At 39.0% G+C, this 20228-nt stretch overlaps 1 protein-coding gene and 1 long non-coding RNA gene across 2 annotated transcripts; both read left to right on the top strand.

Moving 5' to 3' along the window:
* The first annotated feature begins 9842 nt into the window (after positions 1-9842).
* On the top strand, positions 9843-10052 carry LOC123660440. Its single transcript, XR_006744190.1, has 2 exons — positions 9843-9892; positions 9995-10052. It is a non-coding gene; the product is annotated as an uncharacterized LOC123660440 (long non-coding RNA).
* A 2673-nt stretch (positions 10053-12725) lies between these two features.
* Positions 12726-14227, top strand: LOC123660077 (F-box/LRR-repeat protein 15). Its single transcript, XM_045595186.1, has 3 exons — positions 12726-12935; positions 13018-13484; positions 14074-14227. Exons 1-3 carry the CDS (start codon positions 12732-12734, stop codon positions 14225-14227), a joined length of 825 nt encoding a protein of 274 aa, XP_045451142.1. The 5' UTR covers positions 12726-12731.
* Positions 14228-20228: the final 6001 nt, after the last annotated feature.

Here is a 20228-nt window from a genome sequence, read left to right as displayed (position 1 = left end):
ACCGCGCCTAGTGTCCCGATGGCGGAAGGTTGTTGGGGGAATTAGATCGTGTAATTCCTTCGCACACTCACCGAAATATATTTTGTAGAACACCGACAGACGAGCTACCCTACGCCGATGATCGAGACTCTGCAACTTGGTGTCTGTCAGAGTAGGGTCACCTATGAGTCTCTTAGCTCGTTTTTCCACCGAGTCCAAAGTTGCCAGTTGGTATTTGGCGGATCCATCCCAAAGATGGCAGCAATACTCCATACAAGACCGAACTTGTGCTTGGTATAGTTGAAGCAGCTGTTCTGGAGTGAAGTATCGCCTGACCTTAGAGAGAATACCTAGTTTTTTTGCTGCAGTTTTTGCTTTGGACTCGATGTGTTGCCCAAAGTTCAGATTGGACGATAGCTCTACACCGAGGAGCTGTAGGGAGTCGGTAATTTCCACAGAAACATCCCGGAAAGTCGGAGCCAGGTGTAAAGGGCTCCGTTTAGAGGAGAACACACACGCCTGAGTTTTTGTAGCGTTGAACGTGACCAGATTGGCATCGCCCCATTCGGAGACTGCCTGGAGGGCGACGTTCAAGCGGCTGACCATATCCTCTCGACAAGACTGGATAACATCCTTACTAGCCCTCGCACCCGAAAAGTATCTGTCCGTCACTGTGCAGTCGTCAGCGTACCCAAAGGTACCGGGGACGAGCAGATCGTTAATATGCAGCAGGAAGAGGGTAGCGGACAAGACTGATCCCTGAGGAACACCAGCGTCGATAGCCTTTTGGTCCGACGAGTACCCGTCAAGGACAACTTGTATTGAACGTTCGCTCAGGAAGTCAGAAATCCAAGTGCAAAGGCCAGGTGGAATACCATATGAAGGAAGCTTGCTTATAAGGCTCGCGTGCCAAACCCCGTCAAAGGCCTTCGAGATATCGAGAGACACGGCAAGTGCTTCGCCGTGTTTGTCAATGGCCTCACTCCAAATATGTGTGGCATACACTAGAAGGTCCCCAGTCGAACGGTGCTGGCGGAAACCGTACTGCCGGTCGCTGAGGAGATCGTTACCTTCCAAGTGGGCCAAGAGTTTGTTGTTTAGTTCACGTTCCATAGTCTTACAGAGTATGGATGTGACCGAGATGGGACGGTAATTGACAGGGTCTGCACGACTACCTTTTTTGGGCACAGGCTGCACGTTGGCAAGCTTCCAAGACTTCGGCACTTTGCCAGTCTTAAGTGACAGGCGGTACAGGCGTGTAAGAGGTGGAGACAACTCAGGGGCACAGGTACGCAGGACTATCGCTGGTATACCATCCGGTCCGCTGGCCTTGTTTACGTCTAGAGTTTGCAGGATTTTAAGGATCTCTTTTTGGCGTATGCGTACTTCTGCCATAATGCAGTCAGCACGAGTTGAGATTGGTGGTGCTTTTCCTGCAACAACCAGACGCGAGTTCTCAGCAAAAAGAGATGCAAACAAATCCGCTTTCTCTTTTGCAGAGTGGGCCAGTGATCCATCAGTCCTCAGCAATGGTGGAAGTGACGGCCGACAAAAGTTAGATTCAACGGCTTTTGCCAGGGACCAAAACGCTTTGCTCCCAGAAGGGTAAGAAGCTAGTTTGGCCCCAATGCGGCTGATATGGTTGAATCTAGTCCTGCGTAACGTCCTTTTACATGCCTTGGCGGCTTGGTTAAAAGCTTTCTTCAAATTCCGAGAATTTGGAGACTTGCGCGCTCGAGCTTCAGCCCATGCAGTGTATGCCGACCGCTTTTTGGCTTCTGCACGATAGCATTCCGCATCAAACCATGGGCGAGCTTTTCCATTCGTCGCTACGTCGGAGTATGGTATAAAATATTCCATACCCTGACGTATTACCGCGGTAATGGCTTCAGCGCAGCTCGACGGATCATCAGAAGAAAAGCATACCTCTCGCCAAGGATAGGACGAGAAAAAGTGACGCATCTCATCCCAATCCGCTGCCTTATATCGCCACACCCGTCTTGGGCCACATGGGGATTCTTCGGGTGGGGAACAGACGGATATTGATTTTACCAGACAGTGGTCAGAAGTACCCAGTGGTGCAGAAACTGTTATTGAGTACCTGTCTGGATCAGTTGTTAAAAATAGGTCTAAGCAGTTGGCGGTATTAAAATTAATTTTAATAAAAAAATTTACTACGCTTCCACTCCCTGGTGGGATGAGGAATGTAGCTTGTTGATAAGGGAAAGAACAGAAGCAGAACAAGCGTACACACTATCTATGACTGTTGAAAATTTCATCAAATATCGTCATATCGAGGCAAAGTGTAAAAAGCTTTTCCGTAAGAAGAAAAAAAGTAGCTGGATTAAGTTCTGTGAGTCCCTTTCCCCCAGATATCCCGCACATATAGTTTGGTTGAATCTTAAGAAATTTCGTCGATCCATTAATTGCGCTAATACCACATCCAATGATCCAGTGGCATGGCTTAACGATTTCACAGACAAACTCGCCCCTCCTTATGTTCCTTTCAAGGACAGCTTTCCAACTCCCATAATTCCGTCTGTTTCTAATACTATGGACGCACCATTTTCTTTCGCTGAATTAGAATGCGCACTGAACGGCCTTAAAGACTCTACTCCCGGGGAAGATGGTGTACCCTATTCATTCGTAATAAATTTAAATGATAAAGCTAAACAAAATTTTCTGAATATAATTAATGCTTGTTTCACGACAGGAATCGTCCCGCAACCTTGGAAGTCACAAATAATTATTCCAATTCTGAAACCAGGCAAAGACCCACTAAATTCTAATTCATATAGACCCATTGCTTTATCATCCACTTTGTGCAAAATTACTGAACATCTTATCAAAAATCGACTGGAATGGATAGTGGAAAGCAGAAAAATTCTCTCGCCCTTTCAATTTGGCTTTAGAAAGGGTTCGAGCACCATAGATAGTTTGAGTATTCTATCAACAGACATTCGAACTGCTTTTGCAAAAAGTGAGTTCCTGGTAGGTATTTTTCTTGACATCACTTCTGCATATGACAATGTACTTCTTCCGGTGCTCAGGCAGAAAATGCTACAACTGAGTATTCCTCCGAGGATAGTGCATTTCATTTACAACCTGTTGTCTTGCAGAACCATAGTGGTTAAACACCAAAACCACTCTTTTCTCCCCAGACTTGTCTGGAAAGGTCTACCCCAGGGCTCAGTCCTTAGTCCTCTGCTGTACAGCATTTACACTCACGATCTTGAACTGTCTGTTAATAGCTTTTGTAATATCCTTCAATACGCGGACGATATTGTCCTGTATCGTAGATCAAATTCCCAGGATGATACTACTTTTCGGCTAAATTTTGCTTTGCACTATCTTGACCAGTGGCTTTCAAACCATGGCTTATCCCTTTCCGTCCCTAAAAGCCACGGAGTTGTGTTCACAAAAAAGAGGAATATCCCGTCCTTTGATTTGTATATTAGGGGTCAAAGCATTCACTTCACAGATAAGGTCAAATTCTTAGGCATTGTTCTCGATTTCAGACTGAGCGGATTTTCTCATGTAGACTACATTATTAAAAAGTGCGAAAGAAACATTAATACCCTTAGAGCAGTATCAGGTGTTTGGTGGGGTGCCCACCCTTACACTTTAAAATTAATTTACAATGCAATAGTACGAAGTCATCTAGATTATGGAACATTTATCTTAGACCCCTTTAACAAGAGTGACTCAGAAAAGTTAAATAGAATTCAGTATAAATGCCTAAGAATTATTGTTGGTGCAATGAAATCTACACCAACAAATGCCTTACAAGTAGAGTGCGTTGACCCTCCTTTACATCTCAGAAGGAAATATCTGTGCGATCGTTATGTCATTAAAACTCTCCAAATTTCTTCCCATCCCTTATGGTCTCGACTAAACGAGCTTTCCCTTCTTTGCTCCAATAGTATGAGAACCCTCCCATCCTGCCTATTAGACAGCTTTCTTAAATTCACCAGATTACCCCATCCTCTAGCATCATATCCCGCTAACCCTATTTTTAATACTTCCTATCAAGCTTTAGTATATCCCTCTCCCGTCATCACAGATCTTGGTCTAGTTAAAGGTGCATCCGATACAAAAACAAAGTTTCAAGAAAAGACTTATCAAAATTGGTCAGACTATCTTCACATCTATACAGATGCATCAAAGCTCTCCCCAGATAGTTGTGTTGGTGCTGCCTGCTGGATTTCCAAATATAAAATTGTCCTACAATTCAAATGTCCTCCTCATTCGTCAGTATTCACAGGAGAAGCTGTGGCACTGTTGGAGGCAATTTTATTTACACTTTCTCATAATATTCCAAAATCTGTAATTTTTAGTGACTCACTAAGTTGCCTGTTAGCGATTAAAGCTAACCCGTTTCGTAGTAAATTAAGAATTTCTATCGTTTTAAAGATAAGGGAGGCTTTACTCTCATGCTATCATAAAGGCTTAGAAGTTTTACTGGTATGGATCCCTGGCCATTCTGGTATTCCAGGTAATGAGACTGCAGACTCTTGTGCCAAGTCAGCGGTTCAACTTGGTTCATTAGAACATTTTTTTAACTCAAGTCAAGACCTGCGATCGTTGGCGAAAACTCATCTGGACAAATCCTGGACTTCATCATGGGTTGAGTCAACATCGGTTAAGGGAAAACACTACTCTGTCATTCAGCCTAATATTCCAAGGCGCCCTTGGTTTTTTCTTCATAGACATGCCGACCGCTGGGTAACATCAACAATTTGTCGCTTGCGCCTTGGTCACTCATGTACTCCAGTGCATTTAGCAAAAATTAGGGTGCGTGATCACTCACTGTGCGAATGTGGCCTCGACGAAGGTTCAGCATCCCATATCCTTTTCAACTGTCCCAAACTCCTTTACCCTATTTACGATGTCCTTCCCCCTGAAATCCCCCGTCCTGTAAATATTGTTTGCTTATTGATGCTTGTATTTAGTCCTCATTGTACATTCTTGTGTAGATATATCAAACGTAATAGACTTAAATTGTAAATAAATTAGGTGATTGGTCTATTATTTAATTGTTTATAGTGTAGATGTAAATAAATTATTAATAATATTCTTGTTTATGTATATAGTATATTTTAGTGCTTGTGTTGTTTTAGGTTCATAGTTTGATATATAATACCTACTATTTTGGCAGACTTCAAAATTCTACTGAGGTTGCTACCTCTAATTCACCGACCAATCTCCGTCGTGTCTTCTCCATCTTACGTGACATTGGCGAAATCATCTGTGCTATTCGGCACTAGTGAAAGCCATTAATTCTAAATTCATTCATTCATTCTTTTTTTTTTAGGAATAAATAAATAATTTCAACATTTCAATTGTAATGTAGATACAATTTTATGTTCTTTGTATACATCACATTAAAATTAGAAATAAATTGTTCTTATTTACCTTAAATAATGTAGAAAATATCTTTATCGTTTTCATATGTACGAAAAGTATAGGACTTAGTTATTATTCGTGGTGCCTCATAAAAATCCAAAAAAAAATCCTTGAAATATTCATAGCATATATCAAGTTAAGAATTCATGACAAGTTGATCGACGTTAATAGCAGAGTTGTCGCTTAATAGCATGTTGAAAGCGCATTTTCTTATTTTCCGACTTTATAAATATTTAAAATACATCAGAGAGGTAAAAATATCTATGAATATGTGAATATAAATAACTTACGGCGGATGCAATCGTTAGGAACCATTCAACCGATTTGATAGATTTTTTACTATCGTGTTTATAATTTCTGGATCAGAGATTTCAAGCTTTTGGTTTAAAAACAAAAAAAAATTAGACTGGTATAGATTTTTTTAATGTTCATTTTCGTTTTACAACACTTTTGTTATATCTTCAACTTCAACTTCTTTAAGTTTCATGATTCTTCCTCCTCCAACTTGGAGTCAAATACAGAGAAACATCTCCCAGATACAACAGAATCCAAAAAATTGACTGCAAAGAATGCCTTATTAGAAATTATTAGCAATCATAAAACACCAACAACCAGAAAACAAATAAAACTAAAAACAGCTTGCAAAATGTCACCATCACAACCTCCAAGCCGACTGGTCGTCGTGAAGACAAAAGACCATAATCCTCCAGAGTTAAAAGAAAGAATGCTCAAAATTGGAAGATTTTATTAAGTTGGATTAATATTAGGTCCCTTGGATCAGAAAAAAAAATTCATTGAGCTGGTATAACTACTCATTACAAAAGAAAGAAATTGACATAGTAGGTTTAGCTGAAATTCGAAAAATGGAATGCAAATTAGAAGAACATGAAGACTATATCTTCTGCCACGAAGGAGAAGCTCCAAGTTTGAAAGGAGTGGGCTTCTTAGCTAAAAAAAAAAGCATACTAATAATAACTAATATTTTTATTAGTAAAACCAAAAAGATAAGAAATGAAAAAGTATTAAGTGCTCTATACAAAACAACAAGCAAAGCTATGGAAAATGGTTAAAAAAACTATAATACAAAACAATAGAATCAACCTACAGAAATTTAGAAGTTCAAAAAAAGCTGTCAAGCAACTGGAAACACATTAAACTTGAATCCAGAACCTAAAAACAAATAGTACCGAGACTAAAACTAGAGACGGACGAGAGACGGTGTAAAACAAAGAATAGGGAAATGCGGAGTAAGCTGGAGCTCATCATTTTTCTTGACATATTTGACAGTTTACCATATATGATTGCTTTATAACGCTCCAACATATCTGATGGCGAGGAAGTAAACCGGCTCCCCGCCTGCATCGGCTAACGGCTTACTTAGTAACTACGGACCCTCCCAGTAAGCTGGAAGAGGCCTATAGGTATACCAAATATATATATATATATATATATATATATATATATATATATATACATATACGTACTGTGTGGCTACGGTACTAAAGAATTTAGCCACCCCCTCTCTTCCCGTGGGTGTCGTAAGAGGCGACTAAGGGATATCACAGTTTCACTACCACCTTGGAACTTAAAAAGCCGACCGGTGGCGGGATAACCATCCAACTGCTGGCTTTGAAATACACAGGCCGAAAACGGGCAGCAGCGTCTTCGGTGCGACAAAGCCAGTACTGCGGTCACCAACCCGCCTGCCCAGCGTGGTGACTATGGACAAAACACATAAGTTCACGTTATTTTTGGCGTAAACTTGTGGAGGCCTATGTCCAGCAGTGGACTATATAGGCTGTAATGATATACATATATATATATATACATATATATATATATATATATATATATATGTCGCAGGGTATGAATACGGAACGTCAAGTGTTTGACTTGGGTGTATTCAGATAATGTCAGTTGTCAATTATTAGCTGTTAGAGTAGTGGGGTGATCGACGCGCCACCTAGCACATCGTTCGATAGTCACCTACCCTCAGTTATTATATTACTCGAATTGTTCTGACGTGTATAAAACGAACGGTGTCACCTCGGCTAAGGTAGTCTTGGCTCTGGCTTGGCACGATACCCTAGTTGTATCCTGCTAGTAGCTTAACCTAGACTCATTCGATAATTAATTTGTGCATACGAATTAATTGTTACATATTATGGCGGATAACTCGAGCAGTGAAGGTGAGCGTTGATACGTATCCCAAAGGAGATCTCCTTAAACCTACACCTGGGTCGCAAGTCCTAGGCACTGCTCTGAGTTACTCCCTCTGCCACACGATGGACTCGGTACCCGCACGGTGAACCGTGAATCCATCGAATGCTAAGAAGTTAGTCTTCGCCCCCTTAACTAATAACTACCCGCCTTCCGTACTACGTACCTTTCTGTTAACCGATTCCTGTGTTATAATAATTTGGTGATATCATTAATTGTGTTTACTTGTGTCAACATTACCCACTTATGCCCACAGTAGACTGAGTGAGTACTCCGAGACGATGAGAAAGAGAAATATACCTTCAAGCCGAAAAGTATACCTTCTTTCTTTCTTAATATCTGACATCAGAAGCGGGATCAGATGCAAACCCACTTTCAAAATTTAATTAATTTAGTTAGTTACATTGAACGAACAAATGTCTCTCTTCGCTTCCGGTATGGAAGCTATTATTCAGAAAATATGTGAAGTTATAGGCCTACCCCCTGACAATACATCTGTTTTTAGCAAGTGTGCGAGTTAGTTGCAATATTTTGTGGTGATTGGTGGGTACATCGATATTTTAGTTCTTTTCGGTCGTTCTGTTGTATTCTTATCGGTGTGTAAGTGGTTTTTGTTCAGTGTTCGATTACGTTATTCGATTTACCGGTTATTTGTTGAATTTAGTTTTGTTTTAATACGTGATACGTAGGTAATTGTGTAGCGATTGATTTTGCGATTCTGTTTTTGTTTCGATTCAGTTACAATGTCAGATTGTGAGCGTGATCGTAGTATCGAGCCCCCGTTGTAGTCGCAACCCCAGTCGTGAGTGTCGCCGCAATAGCCGTGGTTGTCACAACGGTCATGAGTCGAGATGAGTTTCAGCGTCGCGGCAATCCCGGCGGCGCTGTAGCAGAGCGACGCGTGGATGTCTGTACAGTGGCAGGCGTTTGTGGAAAAATACAACAATCTTGTGAGTCGTACTATTTTTATCTTTATTCCAGTGCCGAATGTTATCTTGTTAGACAAATGTTGGTCGTAACTTCATAGGGCGATTATTCATTTACAGGCTGTAGGTTATGCTAATGAAGATTGTACTGAACAAGTCCTTTGTGACGTGTTGATTAGTGGTAGTCGTTTATCGATTCTACTTCATGTGATTGCCCGATGATTGTTTCAAATATGACGTAATCATTGGTCGAGAAATATCAAAACAAGGTGTACAATTAGCATTACTGAGTCGTTTTTTTAATATCGCAAAATAAAAATCTGTTGCTACCTGTACTTACGAACCGGGACTCTTGTACAATCTTGACGATATCGACATAGGTATTCTGAGTAATGAATCTCTGCTGTCCTTGCTTAAGGAATTTGTTCACGCTTTTATTGATTGTTTACCCCACACGCGTGTCACATCTAGTGAACTAATAATTAGATTTCATGATGCGAATCATACTGTTTTTCGTACTGTTTAACGTCTTACAGGCTCAGTCCAGATGAAAGGTAGATAGTGCGTTCTAAGATTAGAGAGCTAATAGGAGCTAACATCATTTGCCCCAGTCGGTTTCTGTTTGTGAGTCCTATACTACTTGTGAAGATATGAACTCTAACGCGGTGCCAGATAGGTTCTCTTTGCTTTTTATAGCAGAGTAAGTGGCTAGGAACATAGAAACGAGTGCGAGTTACGACAAATTTAGATTTAATAAAATTAAGGCTAAAATTTTAAAGTTTGACATTGGTGACTTGGTCTTAATTCAAAACGAAGAGGTAAATCAGACAAAATTAGAACGTACCTACAAATTTACTCACGATAGGTTAGGGAAAATACCAGTAGGTCATGTACCAAGCGAAATTGATGTAATTTAAAATCTTGTTGATAATGAAGCTTAAGAAACTTGAGTGAATGACTTTATCGACCGTAATGTGTTTGACCGTACCAGTAGTTATTTCGTAGTCTTAGTCCGTGGGTGTGCGATGTGCGTTTAACTCTGGCGGAGGTCGTGGTCTATGGAGACCGTTGTGAGAGAGTAATGTGTTTGCTCTTCGGCTAGAGAGCCGTGGTGTTAGAGGTATTCACTCGGAGATTTCTGAAAGCTTGGTTGTAACTTGTTGTGGAAATAGAGTACGTCTATAGTTTTGGTTGTGATAACGTCGATGGTACATGGCTGTGGTATTTATGTGTAGTGATTAGTTATGACTGAGATTATTGTAAAGTTCTTCAAATATCGTAAGTTTAGAGCGTAGTTTGTTTACTTTCCCCTTTTACGTAGAGTTTGACTGAGTAGCATGAGCTGCTGTCGCTCGATTTAGGTGACAGTATAGCGACTCTTGATTACGGTTATCGTCACTCGATGGAGGTGGCAAGGTTATCGTCACTCGCTGAGTGGTATGAGCTGCTGTCGCTCGATTTAGGTGACAGTGGCGACTCTTGATTACGGTTATCGTCACTCGATGGAGGTGGCAAGGTTATCGTCACTCGCTGAGTGGCATGAGCTACTGTCGCTCGATTTAGGTGACAGTAGCGACTCTTTACGGTTATCGTCACTCGCTGAGTGGCATGAGCTACTGTCGCTCGATTTAGGTGACAGTAGCGACTCTTTACGGTTATCGTCACTCTCTGAGTGGCATGAGTTACTGTCGCTCGATTTAGGTGACAGTAACGACTCTTTACGGTTATCGTCACTCTCTGAGTGGCATGAGCAACTGTCGCTCGATTTAGGTGACAGTAGCGACTCTTTCAATTACGGTTATCGTCACTCTCTGAGTGGCATGAGTTACTGTCGCTCGATTTAGGTGACAGTAACGACTCTTTTAATTAAGGTTATCGTCACTCTCTGAGTGGCATGAGCTGCTGTCGCTCGATTTAGGTGACAGTGGCGACTTTCTTCTTAGTCGTTCACTCTTGACAGAGTGGTCATGGTTGACGACGATTCATTGGCTAAAGTAGCCCCCGCTATACGTCTCCACTTGATGCGGTTTTCGGCGTCTCGAGAACTCTGGACTATGGAGGTCTGTGTCGCAGCTTTGATAAGGTCTGTCCAGCGCGTAGGTGATCGACCGCGTGACCGCTTGCCTTCTACCTGCCCTTGGATAACGAGTCGTTCTATAGATTGTTCGTTTCGAACAATGTGTCTGAAATATTTCAGGATTCGAGTTTGCACAGTCGACGACAATCTCTCCTTGATTTTTAATTCCTGTAGGATCGAAATATTGGTCCTAAACGCTGCCCCAAGGGATCCGCAGCAGTCGCCGCCAGCACCACATCTCGAGTGCGTCGATTTTGCGTCGGTCTTTGAGTCTAACCGTCCACGTTTCTGCGCCATAAAGGAATATCGGGAAGGTTAAGCTTCTCATTAGGCGGACTTTCGTGGCTCTGGTGATATTACGGTTGCACCAGACTCTTTTAACTTGCCAACGGCAGATCTTGTAATAGCACATCTCCTTCGAATCTCGTCTTCGCATCCTCCGTTGTTTGCAATAGTGAAACCAAGGTACACATAAGATTGGACAACCTCACAGTTGCCAATCATAGAGATGTCAGGATGGTTTAGTTCGCTCGATCCACTATCATCATTTTGGTCTTATCTCTGTTGATCGTAAGTCCGAAGGAGAGGCTTGTTGTCTCTAGAAGTGTCAGCAGGTGTTCCATGTCCTCTTTTGTTTGAGTGAGAAGAGTAGTATCATCGGCATACCTCAAGTTAGATATTTTTCTATCTCCCACTGAAATCAGTCTGTAGCGACTTTATGTAGAACTAATAATGGAGTCCTGTTCATACCAATCGGGATTGGTTAATTTTGATTTAATGATAGTTTCGCGTATGGTTGTATGGTGTGTTATCAAAAGTGGTTGTACTATCACTTTATCCTTGATTAAGTGTGAATCAGGATAGGCCGAGATGAGACTTTGATACCGCAGTACCTTTTCCTTTTTACAGCATCACACGAGGACGTGTGACTTGTCAAGATGGCCGTGTCGCAGGGTATGAATACGGAACGTCAAGTGTTTGACTTGGGTGTATTCAGATAATGTCAGTTGTCAATTATTAGCTGTTAGAGTAGTGGGGTGATCGACGCGCCACCTAGCACATCGTTCGATAGTCACCTACCCTCAGTTATTATATTACTCGAATTGTTCTGACGTGTATAAAACGAACGGTGTCACCTCGGCTAAGGTAGTCTTGGCTCTGGCTTGGCACGATACCCTAGTTGTATCCTGCTAGTAGCTTAACCTAGACTCATTCGATAATTAATTTGTGCATACGAATTAATTGTTACATATTATGGCGGATAACTCGAGCAGTGAAGGTGAGCGTTGATACGTATCCCAAAGGAGATCTCCTTAAACCTACACCTGGGTCGCAAGTCCTAGGCACTGCTCTGAGTTACTCCCTCTGCCACACGATGGACTCGGTACCCGCACGGTGAACCGTGAATCCATCGAATGCTAAGAAGTTAGTCTTCGCCCCCTTAACTAATAACTACCCGCCTTCCGTACTACGTTACCTTTCTGTTAACCGATTCCTGTGTTATAATAATTTGGTGATATCATTAATTGTGTTTACTTGTGTCAACATTACCCACTTATGCCCACAGTAGACTGAGTGAGTACTCCGAGACGATGAGAAAGAGAAATATACCTTCAAGCCGAAAAGTATACCTTCTTTCTTTCTTAATATCTGACATATATATATATATATATATATATATATATATATATATATATATATATATATATATATATATATATATATATATATATATATATATATAGAGGGAGAGAAATTGGTAATATTAACAAAGAGGAACTAAAATAGTGTAGTCAATACATTACAACAATTTACAATTTCTTCAACCGTGCTCCAATCCATCAATCAACCCATCAATCAAGAAATTTTAGTAGTTGTAATTTATTCATAATATATTAAAAATTGGCTGATATATTCAAAGTTCAAGTAAACTAAACTGACAGTCTTAATAGTAGAAACGAAAATTTATTATAATTTAAATTAAATTCTACTAATATCTAATGCTAAAAGATGGCTAAAAGTGTAACAAATGGCAATATTTGTTGAGTGTCAACAAGTCAACGTCAGCAAAGAAAAAAAAACGATTGTTGTATTTTGGCATAATAATATTTACATTTAGAAATATGAATGTAAAAAGAAATACGCAAATTTTCGATTTGTACTGGGAAGATATATTAGTGTCGAATATCATGCCATACTTAACAATCAGAGAATGTTTTAATTTTCGCTGTGTTTCCAAAACTTGTGTCCAAATAATAGATATGTATTTTGCGAAATTAAAATCATTGAAACTGATGAATAAAGGATTTTCGCCGCATACATTCCAAGTGAGTTTGCTTATTATTATAATATAATACTTATATTATTATTAATTATTTATCTTATCTTTTATTAAAATAATTGTCTTAGGTATTCACATTAACATGCAGAAGATTAAGACTTTTGAATTTGAGCCGATGCATGACTATCACCGATAAAGATATAATGCCCATGCTAGGACAGAATCCAGAACTCATAAATTTAAACCTAAGTCAATGTAAAAATTTGACTGCCAAGTGTCTACAGCCAGTTATATTATATTGTAATAATCTGCGAGTTTTGAAGCTTTCTAAGTGTCCCTGGCTTACGACGGGTGCTATGGAGGCTCTCGCACTTCATCAGAACCAGTTAGAAGACGTAGACTTGTCATTCTGTGTGTCAATTTCGGAGAGTTGTATCCTTGTATTCATAAAAAAATTTAGACTATTGAAGACTTTAAATTTGGAAGGCAATGTACAGATAACAGATAGGTGTCTGTTCACTATGTCTAAGTATAGTAATTCTCTGAAGCTACTCAACTTAGGAGGATGCCTGGAAATTTCAGACAAGGGTATTATGTAAGTAAATATTCACACAATGCAAAATATATATAATAATAGTCATATTAAGCTTAAATGTTAAAAACAATAATTATTTATACTAACAAAAAAAAATTTACCATCAATTTTTTAACCAACTTCAAAAAAGGAGGAGGTTGCTCAATTCGACCGTATATATATAATTTTTTTTATGTATGTTCGGGGATAACTTCATCGTTTATGAACCGATTTAGATAATTCTTTTTTTGTTGGCAAGGAGATATCCTAAGTGTGGTACAATAATACGGGAACCAGGATCTGATGATGGGATCCCAGAGAAATCGTGGGAATCCCACGAAAATTCGCATAACTTTTTACTGGGTGTACCGATTTTAATGATTTTTAATATAATCAAAAGCCGATGTTTATCATGTGGTCACATTTAAATTTCATCGAGATCTGATTACAACTTTTGGAGTAATCTTTGATAATGCGTATTTACTTGACTATTTTTTCATCTACCTACGTTGTATTAATTGTCAATGTAATTGAAGTCGGTTTTTTTTCGTTTTCCAGCAAAACACAATTATTGTATATCATATAAATCTGTTATTCATGTAATTTTCAGGGCTTTGGCGTTACACTGCCACAATCTCGAAGGTCTTCTCATAAGAGGATGTACTAAGGTGACAGAGAATAGTCTGCGACTAATGAGAAATAGAGTACATTTAGACAGAAGACCAGCAGAGACGCCACCTGTACCTATAAATCTGCCAATTTAAAGGTTGTGCCATTTTCATCATCATCATCATTTCAGCCTACCACAGTCCACTGGTGGACAAAGGTCTCCACAAGTACACGCCAAAATGGCGTGAACTCATGTGTATTGCCCATAGTCACCACGCTGGGCAGGCGGGTTGGTGACCGCGGGGCTGGCTTTGTCGCACCGAAGATGCTGCTGCCCGTCTTCGGCCTGTGTATTTCAAAGCTAGCAGTTAGATGGTTATCCCGCCATCGGTCGGCTTTTTAAATTCCAAGGTGGTAGTGGAAATGTGGTATCCCTTTGTCGCTTCTTACGAAACCACGGGAAGAGAGGGGTGGCTATATTCTTTACTACCGTAGCCATACAGCGTAGTAGCGTGCCATTTTAATTTTTTTTTTCAAATATATTAGTAATGTGACAAGATGGTCTACACAATGACACAACATTAATGTCTATGGCTACAACTCGTAAATGACTTTTTTTGTAATTATGTACATCCTTCATCAACTTTGTAACATAACATCTAAAAATATATATTGACTAGCGACCCGCCCCGGCTTCGCACGGGTGCAATGCTGATACTAAATATACTACAGAATATCTTTATTTATAGTATGAAGCTAGCTTATAGCATGGTTACTAACATAATAACAATATTCAAATATGCGTCGTTAGATTACACGTTGTTACAGAATGCGTTGAAGAAATAAAGATTCACTGCTCGTTCCCCGTAGGTGATAGCGTGATAATATGTAGCCTATATGTTGACCCGACTTCTTAATAATATTCGTGCCAAATTTGAAATAAATCCATGCAGTACTTTTTGAGTTTATCCCGGACATACATACAGACAAACAGACAAAAATTCTAAAAACTATATTTTTAGCTTCGGTATCGATTGTAGATAACACCCCAAGTATTCTTTTAAAAAAATATTCAATGTACAGTTTTGACTTTTCTACCATTTTATTATATGTATAGATTAGAATTTTTATAGATTTAATTTAAATTTGAATTTTTATTTCAATGTTTAGAATACAAATTTTAATATAGCGAAGATTTTATTTTGGTTTAAAATTTGTTTTAAATATTTTTCATATATGCATTAAATAGTATTAGCGTATTTTTTTTTTTTTTCTTGTTTAGAGAGACATGATGTGATGATTTAAGGACTGTGACAATACTATATTTTTTATAACATTTAAGAAGAAATATTTTTAGACGGTTAACAATGGTAAGACGAAAAAATTGTAATGGATACTTTTTGTAAATCTATATACATTATGTAATGATAATTATACATTTTGTAAATATCTTTGTATAGGTGTTACTGTTTTAAAAGTTTATTTTAGTAAAATATAAATAAATTATTACCAAAAATAAAAACGAGAATAAGGGGCGTTTAGGTATTACGTAACGTAATTTTAGGCATTCTTATAAAAAGTTACGATGCATACAAGCGCGGGTAAAAAATGCGTTCCTTAGCTTTTTATTTTAATATACATATAACGTATATAACGATCCTAAGATTTCCCCATATCCCTTGTTAGAAATTTCTCGATTGTAACTTAAGCAAATGTTTATTAAAACAATAACAAATTAAAAAAAAGTTTGGGTTGACCACACGACTGAAGTAAAACTTCTGCACAATAGGCCTGCACTATGTGATGTACGAAATGACTTAGATATACGAAACGTTCTGGGTATGAGCAAAAGAGAGAAAGAAATGTGTGCTCGCACCTCTCTCTCTCTCTCTCTCTCACTCCGTTCGCCTTGTCTGATCACACTTTTCGTAACGTTCTCGTCACGCATTCACCAGCTTACTCCACAAGTCAAACGTGCGTAAAGCAGTTTTACATCAAAAGCGTTACGGTTCACGTCTTTAAAATTTGCAATTTACACTCTTCATACAAAAATAAATTTGTAGTACAAAAATAAATTGATGTCGTGGCTAAATAATTTTTATAATATACCTAACTGCAATTGTATTCAAATTAAGTAGTGCTGTGTACTTACATTAAGAATAATATTACTCAATTATGAATTTTCGTAATAAGTGTAAATATTGTTGTTGACAATTGTATTAATTATATAGTGTGTTATTGTTGTTGTATTATTTTTGGAGAAAAAAAGTAAATAAAATGTGTAGTCTTTCGACTTTTTGGAAGCTCCTATTCTATATTTGCAAGGCACGGGCGTAGGTTATACTCGCACTCTTTACAATACTATGTAGGTAGTACTTAAAATGATTATAACAAAATTGTAACGTCCACCGAACACGTGTCTATCGTGTGGCAGAGGGAGGTAACTCAGAGCAGTGCCTAGGACTTGCGACCCAGGTGTAGGTTTAAGGAGGCCCCCTTTGCAATGCGCATCAACGCTCACCTTCACTGCTCGAGTTATACGTCCCGCCTAGCCAAATTAATCGTAATAGGTAATAATTAATTCGATTGCACAAATTAATTATTGAATGAGTCTAGGTTAAGCTACTAGCAGGATACAACAAGTGTATCGTGCCAAGCCAGAGCCAAGACTGCCTTAGCGGCAGTTGCACTGCTCATTTTATACACGTCAGAATAGCTTGAATAATATAATAAGTGAGGGTAGTTGACTATCGAATAATTGCGTACGACAGTGCTATTGCTGACACGGCCAACCCTGACAATCGCACGACCTCGTGCGTCCATGTCGTGCATCCGCCAACTCGGCGTTACTACTCTCGACCTATACAACAGTAACGGGTGACATTAATAACTGTTCGGCTATTCCTGACCAAAACGCTAAGACCGTAATTCACTAGCGGGTCGGGCGTACCGGGCCCCTTCATCCCTTCCTAACATAGCATGGCCCGGGCGTACGTGGCCCCTTCAACCAGCTTACTAACCGTGGGTCGGGCGTGCTAGGCCCCTTCATCCCTTCCTAACATAACGTGCCCCGGGCGTACGTGGCCCCTTTAACCAGCTTACTAACCGATGAGAATCCAACAGAACGAACGGAAAGAACTAAAATACCGATGTACCCACTAATAAAAGAAAATAAAATGATGATCGATGTACCCACTAATCACCACCAAATATTGCAACTAACTTGCACACTCGCTAAAAACAGATGTATCGTCAGGAGGTCGTAGGAGGGCCTATAGTTTCAGCTATTTTCTGAAATAGCTTCCATACCGGAAGCGAAGAGAGACATTTCTTCGTTCAATGTAACTAACTGAATTAGTTAAATTTTGAAAGTGGGGGTGGATCTTATCCCGCTTCTGATGTAGTCTTTCGACTTTTTGGAAGCTCCTTTTCTATATTTGCAAGGCACGGGCGTAGGTTATACTCGCACTCTTTACAATACTATGTAGGTAGTACTTAAAATGATTATAACAAAATTGTAACGTCCACCGAACACGTGTCTATCGTGTGGCAGAGGGAGGTAACTCAGAGCAGTGCCTAGGACTTGCGACCCAGGTGTAGGTTTAAGGAGGCCCCCTTTGCAATGCGCATCAACGCTCACCTTCACTGCTCGAGTTATACGTCCCGCCTAGCCAAATTAATCGTAATAGGTAATAATTAATTCGATTGCACAAATTAATTATTGAATGAGTCTAGGTTAAGCTACTAGCAGGATACAACAAGTGTATCGTGCCAAGCCAGAGCCAAGACTGCCTTAGCGGCAGTTGCACTGCTCATTTTATACACGTCAGAATAGCTTGAATAATATAATAAGTGAGGGTAGTTGACTATCGAATAATTGCGTACGACAGTGCTATTGCTGACAAATGCGTTACAAAGAAGTTTTGTAAATAAAACATTACGCGCAAGCATTTAAAAAATATAAAGATGTTATTCAAATAATTTTTTTGAAATTCAAATAGCCAAATATGTGACGTCAGTCATGACTTCCACAAATATGACGGCAACTTAACTTTAAAATTTAGCATTATAAAAACAACAAACTGAACAACCGCTTTAGTGGTTTGCGGGTTCAATTCCCGCTCGGTATGGATATTTGTATTTTTAACCGACTTCAAAAAAGAGGAGGTTACTCAATTCGACCGTATACATATTTTTTTTGATATATATATGTTCGGGGATAACTCCGTCGTTTATGAACCGATTTTGATAAATCTTATTTGTTGGAAAGGGAATATTCCTAGTTTGGTCCTAAGGAAACCAGGATCTGATGATGGGATCCCAGAAAAATCGAGGGAAACTCTCGAAAATCCGCATAACTTTTTACTGGGTGTACCGATTTTAATGATTTTTAATTTAATCGAAAGCCGACGTTTATCATCTGGTCACATTTAAATTTCATCGAGATCTGATTACAACTTTTGGAGTAATCTTTGATAATGCGTATTTACTTGACTATTTTTTTTGTCTACCTACGTTGTATTACTTGTCGATATAATTGAAGTCGGGTTTTCTTCGTTTGCCTGCAAACACAATTATTACAAAAAAATTTTTTCCGCTTTGGACGTCTATCCTTGTTGGTCTCCCCACCGTGCCTCCTACATAAATACCTGATAGCGATCGTTATACTCATAGTAAGTGAACATATACGCCAACCTGCAATGGAGCAGTGGTGCGAAGTAAGCCCCAATCCGTCTCTTACATGGAGAAAAAGGCCTAATCCCGGCAGTGGCACAGGCATGTTACAGGGTAAATCAAAAACAATTTTACTTTCTCAACAAATATACAATGAATGAATGGAAAAGATTGGATTTTTTTAAGTATATAAGTGACCAAGTTGTGTTGTATGTAACTGTTATAGTTTTGTATCATAAAGCTTGATGTTTCTCTACTTTTTCGTGTCTTCGCCTAGATTAGAGCTAGTCACTGTATTTTAACGTGTAGATTTTAGTTTGTTACTTGATTGCCCCTTAGATGCTCAACACTGCTGTAACAATTGTAACATTAGTAGCCGGGTTCATACGTTTAAAAAACTATGTCAAAAAACGAATATAGTGCGTTTTACTTGGCAAAGTAACTTAAGGACAACGCCATCAGTCTGTTAGGCTTTCTTCTACAGGCCGTAAGAGTACTCGCAAGCGATTGTAACATACAATAATCATTAGTAAAATTTAATTGAACGTTTATACAGGCTTGATATTGGCCAGTGATTGAGAACCCGGCATAACATTGTGATCTCAAATTACTAAGAAATCATAAACAAATGTATTTTGTTATATATTTTAAATTAATTATTTTTAATAAAGTTTTATAAAAGAGTATATAGTTATTTATTTTGCAACCTATTGAAAATTTAAGAAAACGAAAATCCTGCTGTTACGGAAACTAAGTGCGTGTGTGCTACGTGTAAAGAATGAAAATCATAAACACCTTTTATTAAAAATTACAAGAAAATTTGAGTAGACACCTGATGATATTTAAAAAATCAAAGTAACAATAATAATAATTCACTTTATTGTACATCAAAAACATACATAATACGTACATAGCAAAGAAAGCTGTGGCTACGATATTAAAGAATATAGCCACCCCCACTCTTCCCTTGGGTGTCGTAAGAGGCGACAAAGGGATAACACAGTTCCACTACCACCTTGAAACTTATAAAGCCGACCGATGGCGAGATAACCATCCAACTGCTGGCTTTGAAATAAACAGGTCGAAGACGGGCAGCAGCGTCTTCGGTGCGACAAAGCTAACCCTGCGGTCACCAACCCGCCAGCCCAGCGTAGTGACTATGGGCAACACATGAGTTCACGCCATTTTTGGCGCGCACTTGTGGAGGCCTATGTCCAGCAGTGGACTGCAATAGACTGAAATGATGATAATGATGATGATGAGCAAAGAAAAAATTTTTTTAACAATATATTCATTAGGTACAAATGGCGGCCTTATCGCTAAAAAGCGATCTCTTTCAGGCAACCTTAGGGCAAAGGAAATCTAGCGTCAGCATAGGTGTACAAGTTACAATAAATTTATAATAAATATTCAAATAATTAAACATATACATACATACACATTACATATAAATAAATAAAACACAAAAGGGAAAAATCAAAC

This window comes from Melitaea cinxia, chromosome 15 (assembly GCF_905220565.1).
Source record: "Melitaea cinxia chromosome 15, ilMelCinx1.1, whole genome shotgun sequence".
Lineage (NCBI taxonomy): Eukaryota > Metazoa > Arthropoda > Insecta > Lepidoptera > Nymphalidae > Melitaea > Melitaea cinxia.
The sequence above is the reverse complement of the archived record's forward strand: the minus strand, read 5'-3'. Positions and strand labels throughout refer to the sequence as shown.